Source organism: Eulemur rufifrons, chromosome 2 (assembly GCF_041146395.1).
Source record: "Eulemur rufifrons isolate Redbay chromosome 2, OSU_ERuf_1, whole genome shotgun sequence".
Taxonomy (NCBI): Eukaryota; Metazoa; Chordata; class Mammalia; order Primates; family Lemuridae; genus Eulemur; species Eulemur rufifrons.
This window is the reverse complement of record NC_090984.1, coordinates 21,791,492-21,809,278: the sequence shown is the minus strand read 5'-3', so window position 1 is coordinate 21,809,278 and position 17,787 is coordinate 21,791,492. Positions and strand designations below refer to the sequence as shown.

Genomic DNA, 17,787 nt, shown 5'->3' with positions numbered 1-17,787 from the left:
AGGATCACACCACTCTAGGAATTCCTAATTGTACTGCATTTATGTTTCTACCCATCTCCTAAGATTGTGAGCTCATTAATTTCTTATTCATCTATGTATCCTAGCTCCTAATACCATTTATAGGCCTGGTAAGTGTGCTGAATAAACCAGGATTACAAAGAATTTGGGGGTCAATGGTAAGTTAAGTTGTGGTAAGTTGAGATGGTCTGCATGAATACAAGGTATTGTTTGAGGGAAACAGATGGGAGAAGTGGATAAGGGAGTTGGGAGGCGTAAACTGATACCGGGATGGTAAATCAGGATGCTAGTCAATCAGCTTAGGTCCAAAGGTTAGGTTTAGATTTAAAATGGTAGAATCAGGAGTAGAAAAGACTATGACAGTTATGAAGCAAGAATGAACAGGTCTTGGGGAGGGTCTCACATTTAACAAAGGCCATTTCCTGGAATCAAAGCTATGCTAAATAAAGACTAGAGTCCTCTCACAGATGTAGAAAATCCTGCTCACCTCATCATAGATACTCTCAATCTCATTGAGTAAGCTCTTAGACCTCAGGACCTTGGTGTCATTCTGTTTAAAGTTGATTCCCTGGTGGTCCAGGGACTTCAAGTAGTATTTCTCATTTTGTTCTCGCCACACCTTGTTGAAGCCTCTCTGAGCTTCTCGCCATTCTTCTTCTTTCATCTTCAACCTAGTGGAATGGGACGGGGGACAGAAACAACAACATGGGAATTCAGAGGGTTTAAACATGAGAAACATGCCAGGCTTACTGTATTTCCAAAGTCAAAATTATACTAGGTGTGTTGAAATTATTAACGTGGGATAAATGTTATCAAACCAGTCTTGAACTCTGTTACATGAGGAAATTACTCATTCAGGACTTACTCTGGGGAAGTAATTTATCCCAAAGTCAGAAATCTTACCTAGAACAGTTATTTCTCAAACAGCATTCCACAGAGTACCCCTGAGTTGTAAGTATTCCTTGAAAAAAAAAGAGTTCTCTTCCTCGGCCAGCAAAAACAAAGTTAACAAGTTTCTTTTGCAGGTCTTCCCACAATGTTTACTATGCTAATGGAAATGCAAAGGTCCAAGAGTGGAGAACTTGCACAACAATGTTTCTCTGAACAGAGTCTGGAAATTCTGATCAGAACAATTGATTCTAATACTCCAGAAGAGAATAGAGTAAAATCCAAAAACAGCACTAGAACCGAAGGATAACCTACATCTCAAAGCCAGAAGTTAAATGCTACTGGCAAGAAGAGGAAACCATTAATCTGTGCCAGTTCTCGAGGGGAAGACTAGGGAGAAAAAAATAAAATCTGAGCATTTGTGAACTAACTTTCACCAGGTGATACCAAGAAACAACCCAGCTCTTAGCAAAGGATTCATGATGTTATCAACCCAGTCTCTGGCCACCTACTTAGCACCTGGCCTTAGGTGGGTACAACAGCCCCCTTTATATATAAGTCTGACATGAAAGCTTATTAGGAGAAAGAAGCAAAACATCCTTGGTAAAAATGATAAACTAAATATTTTTCAATAATTAGCACATTATCATATTTTACAAAGATAAAGACAGATTTTTCTTATTAAAAAACAAAGATGGTAACAATAGTCAACACTGAGTGATAGAAACATGCGTGGTTGTATTTTAAAATGCCTGCTCAAACATACATACAGAGCACTCCACCGGGAACCTGTAAGGTTTGTTCTCTAATGTTGGTTACAAAGAACCCCAACAAGAAGTTCCATTCTGTACCTGAATTCTAACAACCAGGGTTGGTGAGAAAGAAAGGTCTCATGGGACAATCAGATTGAAAATGTGAGGCTTATTTAAAGGGATACTATATCTGCCATGAAATACACTAAAGCATGAAGGGCACATTTGCTCGGGTACCTTTTAAGGACGATTGGAACGGCAATGGAGGGGTTCTTTCTCAGACCATCAATTATGTCAGCTGCTTTATCAGCATATATCCTCTGGAGTGCTTTTCGATGGATGACTTCTGACGTGCCCCCAAGGGTGTTGTCCAAGCGAAATTTGGCTTGTTCCTCAGCAGACAATCGGGAAAGTTTCTTCTGTATTGCTTCTAGAACTCGGATTGTTGCCAGATTGGTCTCTAAAACTACATCAAGCTAAAGAGGAAGACAAAGAAGGTTGTTCAGGACCCAAACCAGAATAGAGTAGTGGTCAGGAGAATAAGGTAAGGAGTCAAACTCCCTGTACTTGAATCCTGGCTCTGCCATGCTGGCCATATAATGCTGTTTCCTTATCAGTAAAATAGAGATAACAGCCCCTGCTACTCTCATAAAGTTGTTTTCTGGATTAAATGATACCGTCCACATAAAGTGTTTAGCACAATGCCTGGCACGTAAGAAACATATAATTAAGAAGGACAAGTGGTAGTTATCTCTATCACCACCACCACCACAGTGTGCTTTGCTTAAGAGTGCTGACTCCAGACCAGAGAGACCTAACAGGAGACAATTAACTTTCCTGAATTGCTAAGATCTGTTACAAACAATAAAAATCAAAATAATCCCCAGAAGACCACTTAAGACGACAAATCAGTCTGGAGAGTAAATTTTTTTGGCATAACTTGAAATATTTAAATATACTTCAATATTTAAATATCGAATAGCCTTCTTCCACATCTAGCAGTCATAACAGCAGTGATGACCATTCCTTAAAGAACTCAATACTGTATCTAGGAGGCTGAGGTGGGCAGATCGTTTGAGCTCAGGAGTTCCAGACCAGCCTGAGCAAGAGCGAGGCCCGTCTCTACTAAAAATAGAAAGTCATTAGTCAAACAACTAAAAAAAATAGAAAAAATTAGCCAGGCACAGTGGCACGTGCCTGTAGTCCCAGCTACCTGGGAGGCTGAGGCAGGAGGATTGCTTGAGCTCAGGAGTTTGAGGTTGCTGTGAGCTAGGCTGATGCCATGGCACTCTAGCCTGGGGAACAGAGTGAGACTCTGTCTCAAAAACAAAACAAAACAAAACAAAAAACCAACAACAACAACAAAAAAATGCTGTATCTGTGGGTAAACATTTAAATTCTTACTGAACTCCTGGAACCTATTTTCCAGCAGTGGCCTAGGCTATCCTGGTTAAAGAAATGATTGGCCACCTTTGAGTCTAGTTTTTCCTAGATTTAACACAAGACTCTCCAAACATGAAAACAGAAAATGAAATAAATGAGTAGTTTCAAAGGCCTACACCAAATGTTTGTACAAATGCTCCCTAAGTTTTCTTGTTTTGGGATGGTGGTGGTCATTTTGTTAATATTCCTGGCCTCCCTGCTTCCCAAATATGCACAAATAACGGACTAAACTTCCCAGCTCTCTTATGATTCGATAGGTCCATGTAACCAATTCTGGCAAATGAGTTGTGATGAGATGAGTAGAAGTAATTTTTATTACTTCTAGGCTGAAGCATTGAAGGCTGTGAGATCCTTCTGAGCTTTCTTTTCCCTCTCGTCACTAGGAATATTCATGATGGTGGCCTTCTCTCAGGGTGGGCCCCCAAATAATTCTGATGAGCAAAATCCCTGCTAAACATCAATGCACATGTAGAATGATCAAAAAATAAATCCTTTGTTTTTTCAAGTCACTGAGATTTGGGGGTTGTCTGTACTACAGTATTACTAACCTATTGTGACTGATAAAGGGACAGCCCATTCAAACTAGCCCATCGCATCAAATCCTAAGCACATGCTAAGCACATGCATACACCACACTTCTTTCATGTTTGCCTTTGTAGTCACAGATGGGAAATAAGGATGTTGCCTCTTATTCGCAGACATACCAGTTGAGACAGAACAGGAACATCCTGTCAACAAAAGATCCCATATTGTACTTTTTTTTTTTTTTTTTTTTAAAAAGAGACCAGGCCGGGCCGGGCGCGGTGGCTCACGCCTGTAATCCTAGCACTCTGGGAGGCCGAGGTGGGCGGATCGTTTGAGCTCAGGAGTTCGAGACCAGCCTGAGCAAGAGCGAGACCCCATCTCTACCAAAAATAGAAAGAAATCATATGGACAGCTAAAAATATATATATCAAAAAAAAAAAAAATTAGCCGGGCATGGTAGTGCATGCCTGTAGTCCCAACTACTCGGGAGGCTGAGACAGGAGGATCCCTTGAGCTCAGGAGTTTGAGGTTGCTGTGAGCTAGGCTGACACCACGGCACTCACTCTAGCCTGGGCAAAAAAGTGAGACTCTGTCTCAAAAAAAAAAAAAAAAAAAAAAGAGACCAGGCCGGGCGCGGTGGCTCACGCCTGTAATCCTAGCACTCTGGGAGGCCGAGGCGGGTGGATCGCTCAAGGTCAGGAGTTCGAGACCAGCCTGAGCAAGAGCGAGACCCCGTCTCTACTAAAAATAGAAAGAAATTATATGGACAACTAAAAATATATATATAGAAAAATTAGCCGGGCATGGTGCCACATGCCTGTAGTCCCAGCTACTCGGGAGGCTGAGGCAGGAGGATCACTTGAGCCCAGGAGTTTGAGGTTGCTGTGAGCTAGGCTGACGCCACGGCACTCACTCTAGCCTGGGCAACAAAGTGAGACTCTGTCTCAAAAAAAAAAAAGAGACCAGGTCTCGCTCAGTCACCCAGGCTTGAGTGCAATGGAGCGATCATAGCTCACTGCCGCCTAGAACTCCTGGGCTAAAGTGATCTTCCTGCCTCAGCCTCCCAAATAGCTGGGATTACAGGGGCGATCCACCATGCCCAGCTCCATCCTCTGCTTTTTAACTCATCATCTTCTAACCTTACTAAACATAGGTAACAAAGAATTGCTTTCTTTAGCTTGATCAAACTCCCCATGAAGTTAACATCTTTGTCATGATTTAGTTTTTGGCAAATGGTTTAAACTCCTTATAAAGTCTGGGGCAAAGATGGCCAACCACCTGCCAGTGGCCAGGCAGCAGGTGGCTCTTTATTCAAAATACACTGGAAACAGGTAAAACAAGAGCGAAAAGGGAAAACTAGCAGAGTTAAATCACAATAGATTTAAAAAAAAAAAAAAAGTAAGGTATCTCCCATCCATATGAATAAGCAGAGCCAGTTTATTTAATGTACTAGATACAATAAATAGGACACATGTCATTTTACCTCTTTAGACACACTGAACTTCCCTTTTTGGCGATGATACAGCAAACCAGGTATCAAACACACTGAGGATTTTGAGCTTTCAATGCTCCCCCACGCCTGATATAGGGGCCCTCTACCAACTCATTCATTCACTCCACTCTTCCCTTCTCAACTACTTTAAAATAAAGTCCCCTCCAACTGAATCCAAATGCAAAAACATGAAAAAATAATAATAAAAAAAAAGTCTCTAATTTTACTTTCTTTCAAAAGAAGCCAAATCAATACCAGAAATACGAGAGAATTCCAGTTCTCACAGCAGAGCTGGTTTGTGAACTATGTTAAGGTATCTGCTAAGAGAAACAATACACACAGACCTTCTATAAATCATTTAAAAACATCTTCAAGAAAGGCCTTAGGATACTGATTTTCTATACCACGTAAAACACAATAATCTTTAAAATGCCACTGAAAATCCAAATGACTATTAGTCAGTCATCAATGGACAATTTCAGTTAAAAGGGCTAATGTGGCCTAAAAAGGGTCACATTTGGCATAAAAATTTACTAAAATATTTGCATAAAGCATGGTAAGTAACACAACAAAACATTTGCCACAAAACAATGTGAGCCTCTGGCTTTTCAGTCTTAAAGAGCCAACCCTCAAACCCTGAAATGAAAAGATAGCCTTTCACTTAGCACCTCCCGTCTCCCCAAACTTCAAATGACAAAGGAGCTCGTACCTCAAAGCGTTCATCTTCACAACGATAAATATGTTCTTCATACTGAGTCTTCTTGGAACTGACAAAGGTAGAGTCCTCAGACCATGAAGGGAAGGAAACCCAGGTGTCATTTAAAACCTTTGGGTAGAAGAAGAGAGACTGAAACAAAACCCTAAAAAACCTTTCTGGTGACTGAACATTCTCAATAAAAAGATAGTCACAACTCTATGGGAGGGGAGAAACAGCTAACATTACTCCACAAATTTCACCTTTAGCAAGTTTACAAAAGGATTATTAGTACAAAAAAGGTTCTGAATACAAGTGAAAAACATTTTCTTTTTAAAAAAGATGGAGAATGTTCTTGATTTCATCATACATATATATAAATTCTCAATCTCTTTATTCTTCTTTTTTTGGTTATTTTGCTTTTTCTTATTTCCCGATCCCCACATTGCTCACTCAATCTCTAGTTCCACAGAAAGCTCAGGATGCAGGGCCAACCCTCACCCTTACTGGGGAAGGCCTTACCTCTTTACAGAGAGGAGTCCGTCCTGTACATTTGGGCTGCTGATAACTCTTCGGTAGGGCTCGATAGCTGGAGCCCAGTCGTTTACAAGAGGCGTAATCTATTTCCATTGCAATGCCCTCTGTGGCTCGTTCCTTTGGAAAAGTTTCCAGATGTACAGATTCTTTATAGCCCAGAAAGTTTTTAAACCAATTAAATAATTCAGGGAATTTCCTGAAGAATCAAACCAAAAACTAGTAAGCAATTAGAAACATGATGCAGTTATCCTGAGGTGCGACTACCACCATTTGCTTTGGGGTCAGAACTCCACTACCAGAGAAAAATTATTTCCCTCCCAAGAAGCACTGCTTCTGAGTATCTGGTTTCCCCTTTTCTTACAGAATACTTCCAGATCAATGAAAGTGGTAACGAAAGGAGTTGCACCAGGCAATAACCAGCCATTCTTTTGATCAAGATTATTGCTTTAATGTTCACATAATTCTTAGGCTGTCAAATACATTCTAGATTCTAGAACCCTGGAAGAGTTTTGTCTCTATAAACATCCAGCACTGGTCAGAGGACGAGACCACTAGTCTTGGCCATTAGTCAATAAATAACTCTGTGCCCTCTCTATTTTCTCACCTCTAGAGTTGGAATGAAAACTTATTCAGGACTCTTTTGACACTAACATTTGAGTTAACCATCCTACTTCAATTAAATTAACTCTGCCTATCATATACTCTCACAGATAAGGTATTACCTGGCCTCCATATCACGCATCAGGGCTGAGCCCCTAACTTCACTTACCCCAGAAAAGGAGAGACTAGTTGCACAAGCTCAGCCCGAGAGATCACCTCCTGATTAAAAATAATAAGACAGCGCAGAAAATTTTCATATGCCTCCGTGCTCCGAAGAGCCTTTCGGACCTTTGGAGACAACCAGAAGAAAAAAGGTTAAGTGGGGAATTCGGATCTGGGACTTTTTTTTAATTGGGGAAATTTGAACAGATATTTGATAATACTAACGAATCAATGTGAGTTTTCTTACATGTCATAATGATTGTGTTTGAAAAAAGGAATCATTTAAAAAAGGAACTTACTAAAATATTTATGGATGAAATAATATCTACGATTTGTCTCCAAATTATTTGGGATGGGTGCGAGTACATATGAAATGAGTACACTGGCTAGGATCTGGGAACTGCTGAAGCCGGATAGTAGGGACATAAGGGATCATTTTATTATCCTTAGTTTTGTATATGTTCAAAATTTTCCACAACAAAAATTTAAGAAGTGAGATCCTGGAGTATACCTTCTCATATGCTTGATTCTCTAAACCATATCAGAGTTATGCAAGCTTTTGTTGACTCTCCTAACAGAAGTTTACAGCAAGAATCTTTGCAACACTATTACAAATTCTGGTAACCTTGAATGATGACCTTTTAAAATAAAATACTTCTGTCCTCTGACCTGAACATTTTCCTTCCTTTATTTACAATGTTGAGCATTTTAATATCCAAAAACCTAAAATGTCCAAAGGCATAGACAAAGTAAAACTAACCTGGCTAGATGACTGATGTAGTTTCAATTCCAGAAGTAAATATATAGCATTGTGGTCCTTTGGTGTGGACTGCAGACCATTACCACACCAAATGGCTTGTCAACAAACCCTGCTCTAGACTTCTGTATACTTTTTTTTTTTTTTTTGAGACAGAGTCTCACTCTGTTGCCCAGGCTAGAGTGAGTGCCGTGGCATCAGCCTAGCTCACAGCAACCTCAAACTCCTGAGCTCAAGCAATCCTCCTGTCTCAGCCTCCCGAGTAGCTGGGACTACAGGCATGCACCACCATGCCCGGCTAATTTTTTCTATATATATTTTTAGCTGTCCATATAATTTCTTTTCTATTTTTAGTAGAGATGGGGTCTCGCTCTTGCTCAGGCTGGTCTCGAACTCCTGAGCTCAAACGATCCGCCCACCTCGGCCTCCCAGAGTGCTAGGATTACAGGCATGAGCCACCACGCCCGGCCGACTTCTGTATACTTTTTAACTGTTCGTTAGGAGACACTATAGAGAATACGAACTTTTAAAGCTAAATATGAAAGAGTACTTTACCTTTGATACTATTATACCCTATTTAATTTTTATTAGCTTTTGAAGAAACACTATAGAAGTCTAATGAACATTACGTACTCACCAAACCTCAAGATCAATATTTAAATTTTATTTCATCTATATCCATTTCCCCACCAAATTCAAAGCAAATTCTAGACATTCCATCTATATGTATCACTAAGAAAAAGTACTCCTAAAATTACCATTCCTCTTAAAAATTACCTTATTTTCAAAAGATTACTTAATAGCATTTAATATTAAGTCTATGCACAAATTTGAATCGTCTAATAAATGTCTTTCAAAATTAAGTTCAAAATCCAAAGTCTGCATTTCATATTTGGCTTATATATTTCTCAATTCTTATTTCATCTATAACAGTTACCCCTCCTCACCCTTTTCTTGCCATTTATTGGTTGTGACCTGGACTTCTACATTTGTCTAAAGTACAAAGTGCCCAAGCAGACCTCAGAAATGGTTCGAGTCAGAGCCTCTTTTACAAGAGAGGTCACATAGGCACAGGAGACAGAGAGGGATCACAGGGTACCAATCATGGAGATGTTAAATCATTTGTCCTTCTCCAAAACCCCAGACTTGCAAGATAGAGTAAATCACCACAAATCAATCTGGGCTGGATCCTGCCAGCAAAAAGCCCAACAGCTGCAACTACCCTGATGAAAGTTGCTTGCTAATCACCAACCTGACTCCAAGAAGGAAGTCAGACACAGGAGGAGAACCAAACTAAGGCACCACACAACACCATTTACACCAGCAATCTCAATACTCGGCTGCTCATTAGAATCACCTGGGGAGCTTCGAAAACATACAATTAAATCAGAATTCCCATGAACTCTATACCTGCACACCACAAATAAGAATCTCAACAATTACAAGATTACAAATCATCTTAAGTCCTCAACAATTGATGCAGGCACCTATATCTCCATTGTAGAGACCTGGATATACAACGGAGAGCTCCAAACATCTTTTGTGAGGAACATGATGCATTTTCTAAAAAGCTGCCTTCTGGCTCAGCGAGGTGGCTCACGCTATAATCCTAGCACTCTGGGAGGCTTAAGTGGGAGGATTGCTTGAGCTCTGGAGTTTAAGACCAGCCTGAGCAAGAGGAGACCCCAACTCTACAAAAAAATAGAAAAATCAGCCGGCACAGAGGCACACACCTATAGTCCCAGCTACTAGGGAGGCCGAGGCAGGAGGATCGCTTGAGCCCAGGAGTTTGAGGTTACAGTGAGCAATGATGATGCCACTGCACTCTAGCCCTGACAACAGAGAAAGACTCTGTCTAAAAAAAAAAAAAGAAAAAAAAAGAAACGGCTTCTGCCACAAACTACTTCACAAAAATAAAGCAGACAATGCTACCAATTCTCTAGCTACCCTAACAGTGCTACTAGCAGACTGAAAGGACTTACAACTTAAAAACTATGTTAAAAAATATAAAGTCCTAATCAGCTTGATGCCTTTAAAACAAAATATTCTTGGGGATGGCGTGATTTTCTTTTCACATTAATAGCCAGTATCAAATCTAACTCATCCATTTACTTACCTTATCAAAAAATAATGATTCAGTTCCTACACCATGCTTGCTGGCATCTGCCATAGAAGAATCCTTTAGGCTGAGCAGTTTCGGTTTCTTCTGCAAAGAAGGAAAAATACAAACATGTAAGATTCAAAGAGTAGATTTCTCTTATTTTCATCTGTGTTCAATGGTTTCATCACGGAAACCAATGATTAATAATTTAAAACAAATGAGAGAATTCAAGTCACTAACTCACTTTACACCCTCAATGATTTCTACTCTATTTCAGTTTGCCTGTCAGTTTCTTTCTCCACCAGAGGGTCACAGTTCATTTTACTCCCTAAATGTTCTCTCCAGAAATGAATCACAGCATTACTGTGACAAAGTATTAGAATTAATATCTTTACTTTTTCCAGAGGCCAAAAGTAACTTTATTTGGAATCTAATGCCACTGTCTTGTTTTCCTACCTGTTGAGGGAGAAGAGGTTGTTTGTAAAAAGAGCTGGCACACTTGCCTGGAGTGGACAGAAATCAACCTTTAACCTTTATAATATTTCAATTAAAAAATTCATGAAAAAAGCAGTTTATTTTCCCAATAGAAGAAATAACTATCTTGTTGGCAATACCCACTCAGACCAATTTAATATTGTTCTTTTAAAGGGAATGAATAGGTCATGATATAACTCTGTCAGGCAAGAATTTACTTTTAAAAATCCCCACCTCTCACTATCTGTGAAGAAACGCACAAACTGTGTGAGAAGCAGCACATTTACCTTGGCCATCTCAGAGTATACTTTCTTAGGAGCCATAGCCTCTGCTTACACTGCCTAAAGAGAAAGTAGGTGGAGAATTGTAAGCCCCTAAAATATTGTTTCCACCTGTGGGTAACTAAGTGTGGGCGGAGACAAATCCAAGAATGTAGCATATCTGAGCTGATTCTTGCTATCTCTATTAGAAATACCACTAACTTTGATTATTCTTTAATTAAATTCTGTAGACACATCTGTCTCTTCCATATTACATACTGCTTTAGAGTTCACTAAACAATTCAACATTCAATACATACAACTAGCCCTCTCCCTATCACAGATAGACTACATCTAAGAAAGGAGCAAGCTTAGCTTTCTATAGGCAGACCATCCATCAGTATTTTCTATAACAAAAAACATCATGTGATGGGTTACTGACAGTTTTTAAGACTTCCCTCTGCTACAGCCCAAAGGTCCTGCCTTGGAGATTAAGATGATACACATAAGATCTGGCAAACCTGGCCGGGCACAGTAGCTCACGTCTGTAATCCCAGCACTTTGGGAGGCCAAGGCAGGAGGATCGCTTGAACCCAGGAGTTCGAGGTTACAGTGAGCTATGATCACACCACTGCACTCCAGCCTGGGTGACAGAGTGAGACCTTGTCTCTTAAAAAAAAAAAGAGAGAGAGAGAGCGAGCTCTGGCAACCCAACAAAGAGCCTTGAGTAGGATAGGCCTCTAGACCAAAGAGATCTCACAAATCACATGCACTTTACTTCCAAGATGAACTTAGAGACCACGCACTTATTTCTGAAACAATTATCAAGCTCAAGAATCTTCTTTGAATTGTTCCCAACACATAGAATTGACAAATACTCAAAGTGATGGATATCTCAAATACCATGACTTGATCATTACACATTCTATGCAATGAAATATCACACATACCCCATAAATATATAAATTATGTATCAATAAAAAATGTTTAAAATATAATTTATCCATAAATGTGGGTATTGGTGGTAATATTTTGGTTTTAATCTATGTTTAAACAAATTGTGTAACTCAGTATACAACTGGAATGTATATTTGGCCCTTTATAAATAATTTATGTTTGGGAAGTTTAAAAAAAAAAAGAATCTTCTTTCTTAGCACAGAGCACGTTTAAAGCACCAAATCAGAAGAAAGGAAAAAAATATTTAAGTCTTGGAAACCCTTGGCAACAAACAAAAAAATAAGAAGACATCTCATAGCAAACAGAGATAATACAGGAAAAATACAATAAGAACTGAAAAAAGCACAGTAGGCCAAGTAATTAGTGTTATATTAACATTCTTTTGCAAAGCCAGATAAGAAAATTTTGCACTGAGTTTCTCTGACAAACAGCAACTTGCTCCGAATGAATATCCAGGATCCAACTCTCAACACACCTAAGATAATAACATGTGACCACCCCGGGAGTAGCTGTCCACTAGAATAGCTTGTGAAAGTCAAAATGAGCAGCCACTGCCCATTCTCACCTTCACCGGAGGGGTGGCTCCGGGTCCAGAGTGCCTGCGGACCTGGCAGCCATTCTGGCTGGGCCTCTGCGGCTTGTTGTTCAGCTGGGGCTTCTTCACAGTGCCCCCATGGTCGTTTCTCACAGAATCAACCTTCTCAGCAGTTGTTTTGCTTAAAAGCTGATTAAGACACATGAAAGAGATAAACGCTCTTATCAACGCAAGTAAATACCATCCAAGTTCTCTTCTGATTGTAACTTTCCCATTGATCTAAGACGAGAATCCTAAATAGTGTAATTCTTCTTCTAAATAAAACTTACCACGGAGCTGTTGGCATCCGGCAGGAACTGTCCAAATTCTGACAACAGATCTTCCTGGTTTTTAAAGAGACGAGCCACCTGGGCATATACCTCCTGCTCAGTCAATGCTGGGGTGTAGTTTCCTCCAGCTTCCTTAGCATTTCTCTGTTCTTTCTGAAGAATTGTAAAGAAGAAGAGATCATATTAAAGGGCCACTCTTTTGAATCACTCACCTTTGCACTTTCTGGAACGTCTGACAGGAGCACTGTTATCCACTTAGGCTGTATTTAAGAAAGTCTATGCTCTTAGCATCTGTTTTGACTGCAGACTTTTAAGTTGAGAAAGGAGCAGAAGATGATGGATGATACTTAATTACTTGTAACACCAGAGTAGTAAATGTGAATGCCTAGGGAACCACTAACAACTGATAAACACTAGAGAAATTTCTCCTTCTTCCATTGTAGATTAACTAGACTACACAGGTCATCCTCTAAACTTCCCTGATAAAACAGGCATTCATGTCACAGGGCAATGACTTTAAAAATCCTGACTGGGGCCAGGCGCAGTGGCTCACGTGAGACCCTGTCTCAAAAGAAAGAGAAATCAGCCAAGCTTGGTGGAGCAAACACATAGTCCCAGCTACTCTGGAGGTTGAGGCAGGAGGATCGCATAAGCTTGGGAGTTTGAGGCTGCAGTGAGCTATGATGACACCACTGCTCTTTAGCCTGCGCAACAGAGTGAGACTCTGTCTCAAAAAATTAAAAAAAAAAAAAAAAAAATATCCTAACTATGCTACAGGGCAATCAAGTCAGGCAAATAAAACTGGCTTTATAAACACACATCATAGTTTATAACTGGTTAATTTCCAGTAAGAATTAATGGATACAGTAATGGTTACTCAAGTTCTTCGTGGACTAGATGGCCTCAGAGGGTGGACTGGTTAAGACAAGCTTAATGGGCAACCTCTTACCTGATATGTGTGCAAAATCTCCAGGAACGCCTTGTAGATGTCGGGTTGGCCCTGGAATCTGTTCTTGATCTTATTAACATAGTTGATGGCATGATTAAACTCCACAGGCTGATTGTTCTGCAAGGACGGGGCCGTTCCCAATGAGATTGTCACTGGTGTGTGAGGCTGGACCGGTGGAGAACGTGGGGATGCATATGGTGGGAGTGGGGGAGTCTGCTGACTGGCTGGAGTATGTGCTTGTAGTTGGGAAGGCTAAAAAGAAAAAAGTCTTTATTCTCCTCAGGAGCACAAAGGGTTTGACATAGGGAAAGAAAGTTCAAACTAAAGAGAAAGGTGCCTGATCAACTTCTCTCCTTTACTTATTCACTCAGGCCAGGCCATTTTAGCCCAACTCAAATAATGCTGGGCAGGGGTAGGAGTTATACATGGTTCACACGTTCTTAATAGCTCAGTCCCAGATTTTCTACATAAAACTTTAAAACTGGAGCCATCCCCAATTATAGGGAATAATTTTTCACATGCAATTTTTAATCTCACTAGCTCAACAGGTATAGATAGGGGAAAAAAAACTCATTCTACACAGATCTGTAATGTCAAAAAAGAAGACGTCTCAATTGTTACAGTAAATCTATATAAAAAAGTCTTTGAGGCCAGGCACGGTGGCTCACGCCTGTAATCCTAGCACTCTGGGAGGCTGAGACGGGTGGATCGTTTGAACTCAGGAGTTCGAGACCAGCCTGAGCAAGAGCGAGACCCTGTCTCTACTAATAATAGAAAGAAATTATATGGACAGCTAAAAATATATATAGAAAAAAAGTAGCCGGGCATGGTGGCGCATGCCTGTAGTCCCAGCTATTCGGGAGGCTGAGGCAGGAGGATTGCTTGAGCTCAGGTGTTTGGGGTTGCTGTGAGCGAGGCTGACGCCACGGCACTCTAGCCTGGGCAACAGAGTGAGACTCTGTCTCAAAAAAAAAAAAAAAAAAAGGCTAGCTCTGTCCAATAGAACTCTCTGAGATGAAGAAAATGCTTTTTATTTTTACTGTCCTATACAACAGCCACTAGCCATGTGTGGCTACTGAGCACTTGAAATGTAGCTAGTACAAGTGAAAAACAATTTAACTAGTCATACATGGCTAATGGCCACTGTATCAGACGGTGCAGTTCTAGACCAAGTACACCCCATCATCATCAGCAGGATCTTGTGCTTAGCTTGTTATGACCTAACCTAGTAAGTGGAAAAACTTTTATAAAAAGATGACCTTGTGGGCAGTAGCACAATTTGACCATGGCAAAATGACCATTTCTGCCTGTGCTGTCAAAGTACTACTATATAAAAAGTTACCACCTGTCTGGATGTTCATGGGTATAATAAGCAGAAATTGGGGACAAAAAAGTGCTTGGAGTTTATTGATGTGTTGATTTAAATAGATATCTAAATATATGGTGTGTAAATGTGAACCACATTATGTGATTCACAAGATGATGTGACTACTGCATCTTCTCTGATGAAATCTTTGTAACTTGTATCTCCATTTAAGACTTACATAAAGGGAAATGTCAAAGGAAGGTGCCTTCTAGGGATGCATTTCACACGCTGCAATATTTTCCAAGTGCTCACCTTACTGACTTTGGCAGGTGGGGCCTGAGGAGCTGGCTGGGCAGGAGCTGGGGCTGATTGGGCTGAAGGCTGGGAAGGATGCTGGGGTGCTGGTTGAGGCTGGGGCTGGATGCCATGGGTGGGGATCTGATGAACCTGGCCAGGAGTTGTCACATTCACCATGTCATTGGTTTGCACCTCAATTTTGTAGCCAGGGGGCAAGAAGGTGTTAAAGCCCATTATCAAGTCAGGGTGGCCTTTGAACAGCTGGGACACACGACTAATCACTCCTGGAGTGTCAATGCTGATAAAAAACAAAAAGAGAAATTATGGATCGCAAGCTTGACTAACATTCTAAAAAGAAAACAATACACTTTCCACTGGTCTTCTCTACACAGGATATAAATCAACTTGTACATTATAAAATTAACAACATACAAAGATCCCTGAAATTCCAAAGCCATTTAGCTTTAGATCCAAAGAGGCTTGGTCACAATTTTGAAAAGAATATACATTTATAGTAACAATCAAGCAGATACTCAGATAATAAATATAAAGCTGCAAACCCCAAACAAGACCCAACCTTCCATACAACAGAATAAATCACTTACTGGGTATGTGTCTATATTGTTCAGATGAGTTATTCTTTTTTGACAGTAAACCATGCCAGAACATCAGGGTATCTTAAACCAATTCAAAAATCAAATAGCCTAAGTCATTACCAGTACTATTTCCCTAACTGAGATGAAGCACTAGGAAAAATTTCAGTTAAGAAAAATTTACCAACAGAGAGAAAACAAAAGTCTAGTGGCTGTAATTTCCATCAAGAAAGCAATACAAAAAATAAAGGCACGATACTGAAAGTTCAACCTCCAAAAGGGAGTATCCTTTATCTTTCAGCAGGTAAGAATAAGCTATATCTTCTTACTTTCAAAATTAACGCACAAAGCTTGAGTATAACCACACATATCTTTTACCTCTGAGATTTAAATTCCTTCATGATGTCAAGGAAATCATTGTAGACCTGAGGCTGACTACCAAACTGCAGCTTCACCTGGTCAAGATAGGATAGCGCATCTTCCACCTGAGGCAGGGATAAATCTCAAAGTTATAAAAAAAAAAAATAAGCCAAGAATTATTTTAAAAAAAATGATTTATGCCTAAACAACATAGTAAATGAAATAGATTAAAAAATATTGAAAGTCAGTATGGATGCCAATATTAAAACTCAAGCGTAAAATAAAAATGAACTCATAGAATCTATAGCCTTGCCTTGGATAATTTTGAACAGAATGATCAGTAAAGAATAATCACATTAAAATATCATTCATTTATTCATTTCACAAGTATGAAGCTGCTCAGCTACAACGTGCCAGGCTCAATGCAGGTACTAAGGATTCAGTGACAAATCATTCACAGCCCCTACTCTACAGAAGTTTGTTCACATCTAGTTGGGAATCGTAACACAGTGTCCAAGTAGGTGATCACCAAGTGCCTACAGGACACCATACGGCACATCTGGAAATCTGAAAACTGTACAGTTTGGCTGGAGGATTTGTGATGAAGAAGAGTATTAGAAGGAATAGTAAACAAGAGGTAAGATAGGAAAAAAAGCAGGATCTAGATCCTGAAAGGACTTGTAAATCTTGTTAAAAAGCAATTGATATTTTTATCATCTGCATTTTCATGTACTCAATTTGGCTACAGTGTTGAGAAAAAACTGGCACAGGGTAGGATAGATTGAAAGAAAGTAGGAAGACCAGTTATGTTATAGGGATAACTGGATAACTCATGTGAGAACAGTGATTTGAATTACAGTACTGACCAAAAGAACAAGGAACTGCACAGACTAAAAGGCTTTTTAGCAGGTAGAAGTGACAGGATTCGGAGATTGAGCGAATATGGTAGATAAGGGAGAGCTAGCAGTCCAAAGTGATCCACCACAAAGAGGAAAATGTTTGAAGGACTAAAAAGTTGAGTCTGATTTAGGACAATTTAATTTCTGGTTACTCAGGAGATAGCCAAGGGAAATACCCTCTAGGTGTTTCCTATACCCTCTGGGATAAGTATCTTAAATTACACAAAATATCAAGTTTCACAAAGTTTCAGAAATACACACCTAATTTAATATAAGCCATACTCTTTTACTATATTGTGAAATGAAACATTTATGTTCAAATAAACCATTAAATGGTACTATGGTCTGAATGTGTTCCCCCAAATTCATAATACGTTGAAACTTAATCGTGGATGTGGTAGTATTATTAAGGAGGAGGTGATTAAGGCATGCCAGTGGAACCTTCATGAATGGGATTAGCGGCCTTATAAGGGAACTGCAGGGAACTAGCACTGTGGTCCCTTTTGCCCTTCTGCCTTCCACCATGTGAGGACATAGAGGTCAAGGTGCCATCTTGGAAGCAGCAATCAGGCCCTCATCAGACGCTGAACCTCCCAGTGCCTCGATCTTGGATTTCCCAGCCTCCAGAACTGTACGGAATAAATTTCTATTATTTATAAATGACCCAGTCTCAGGTATTTTGTTATAGTAGCACTAATGGACTGAGACAAATGGTATTTACAGAGTTGTCCAAACTTCCATTATGGCCATGGTTAATCAGAGAATGTCAGTATTGATACAGTACAGATTGTATACTTGATCAATAACCACTTGTTTGATGGTTGGCTTTTCTATAATTTAAAAATAACATGACAATTTC

General features: G+C 39.8%; 1 protein-coding gene across 2 annotated transcripts in view; it reads right to left on the bottom strand.

Annotated features, from left to right (window-relative positions):
• Positions 1–17,787, bottom strand: part of SIN3A (SIN3 transcription regulator family member A) — a 63,045-nt gene that overhangs the window by 20,148 nt on the left and 25,110 nt on the right. The window contains exons 4-14 of one of the 2 annotated variants that reach the window (XM_069481687.1): positions 16,048–16,154; positions 15,092–15,374; positions 13,474–13,725; positions 12,525–12,677; positions 12,226–12,384; positions 9,985–10,074; positions 7,119–7,237; positions 6,335–6,545; positions 5,828–5,944; positions 1,896–2,134; positions 506–689 (exon numbers count right to left, since the gene is read on the bottom strand). In XM_069481687.1, the coding sequence (XP_069337788.1) occupies positions 506–689; positions 1,896–2,134; positions 5,828–5,944; positions 6,335–6,545; positions 7,119–7,237; positions 9,985–10,074; positions 12,226–12,384; positions 12,525–12,677; positions 13,474–13,725; positions 15,092–15,374; positions 16,048–16,154 (1,914 nt within the window). The remainder of the gene's footprint in view (positions 1–505; positions 690–1,895; positions 2,135–5,827; positions 5,945–6,334; positions 6,546–7,118; positions 7,238–9,984; positions 10,075–12,225; positions 12,385–12,524; positions 12,678–13,473; positions 13,726–15,091; positions 15,375–16,047; positions 16,155–17,787) is intronic. The other variant, XM_069481696.1, reaches the window with a different exon arrangement.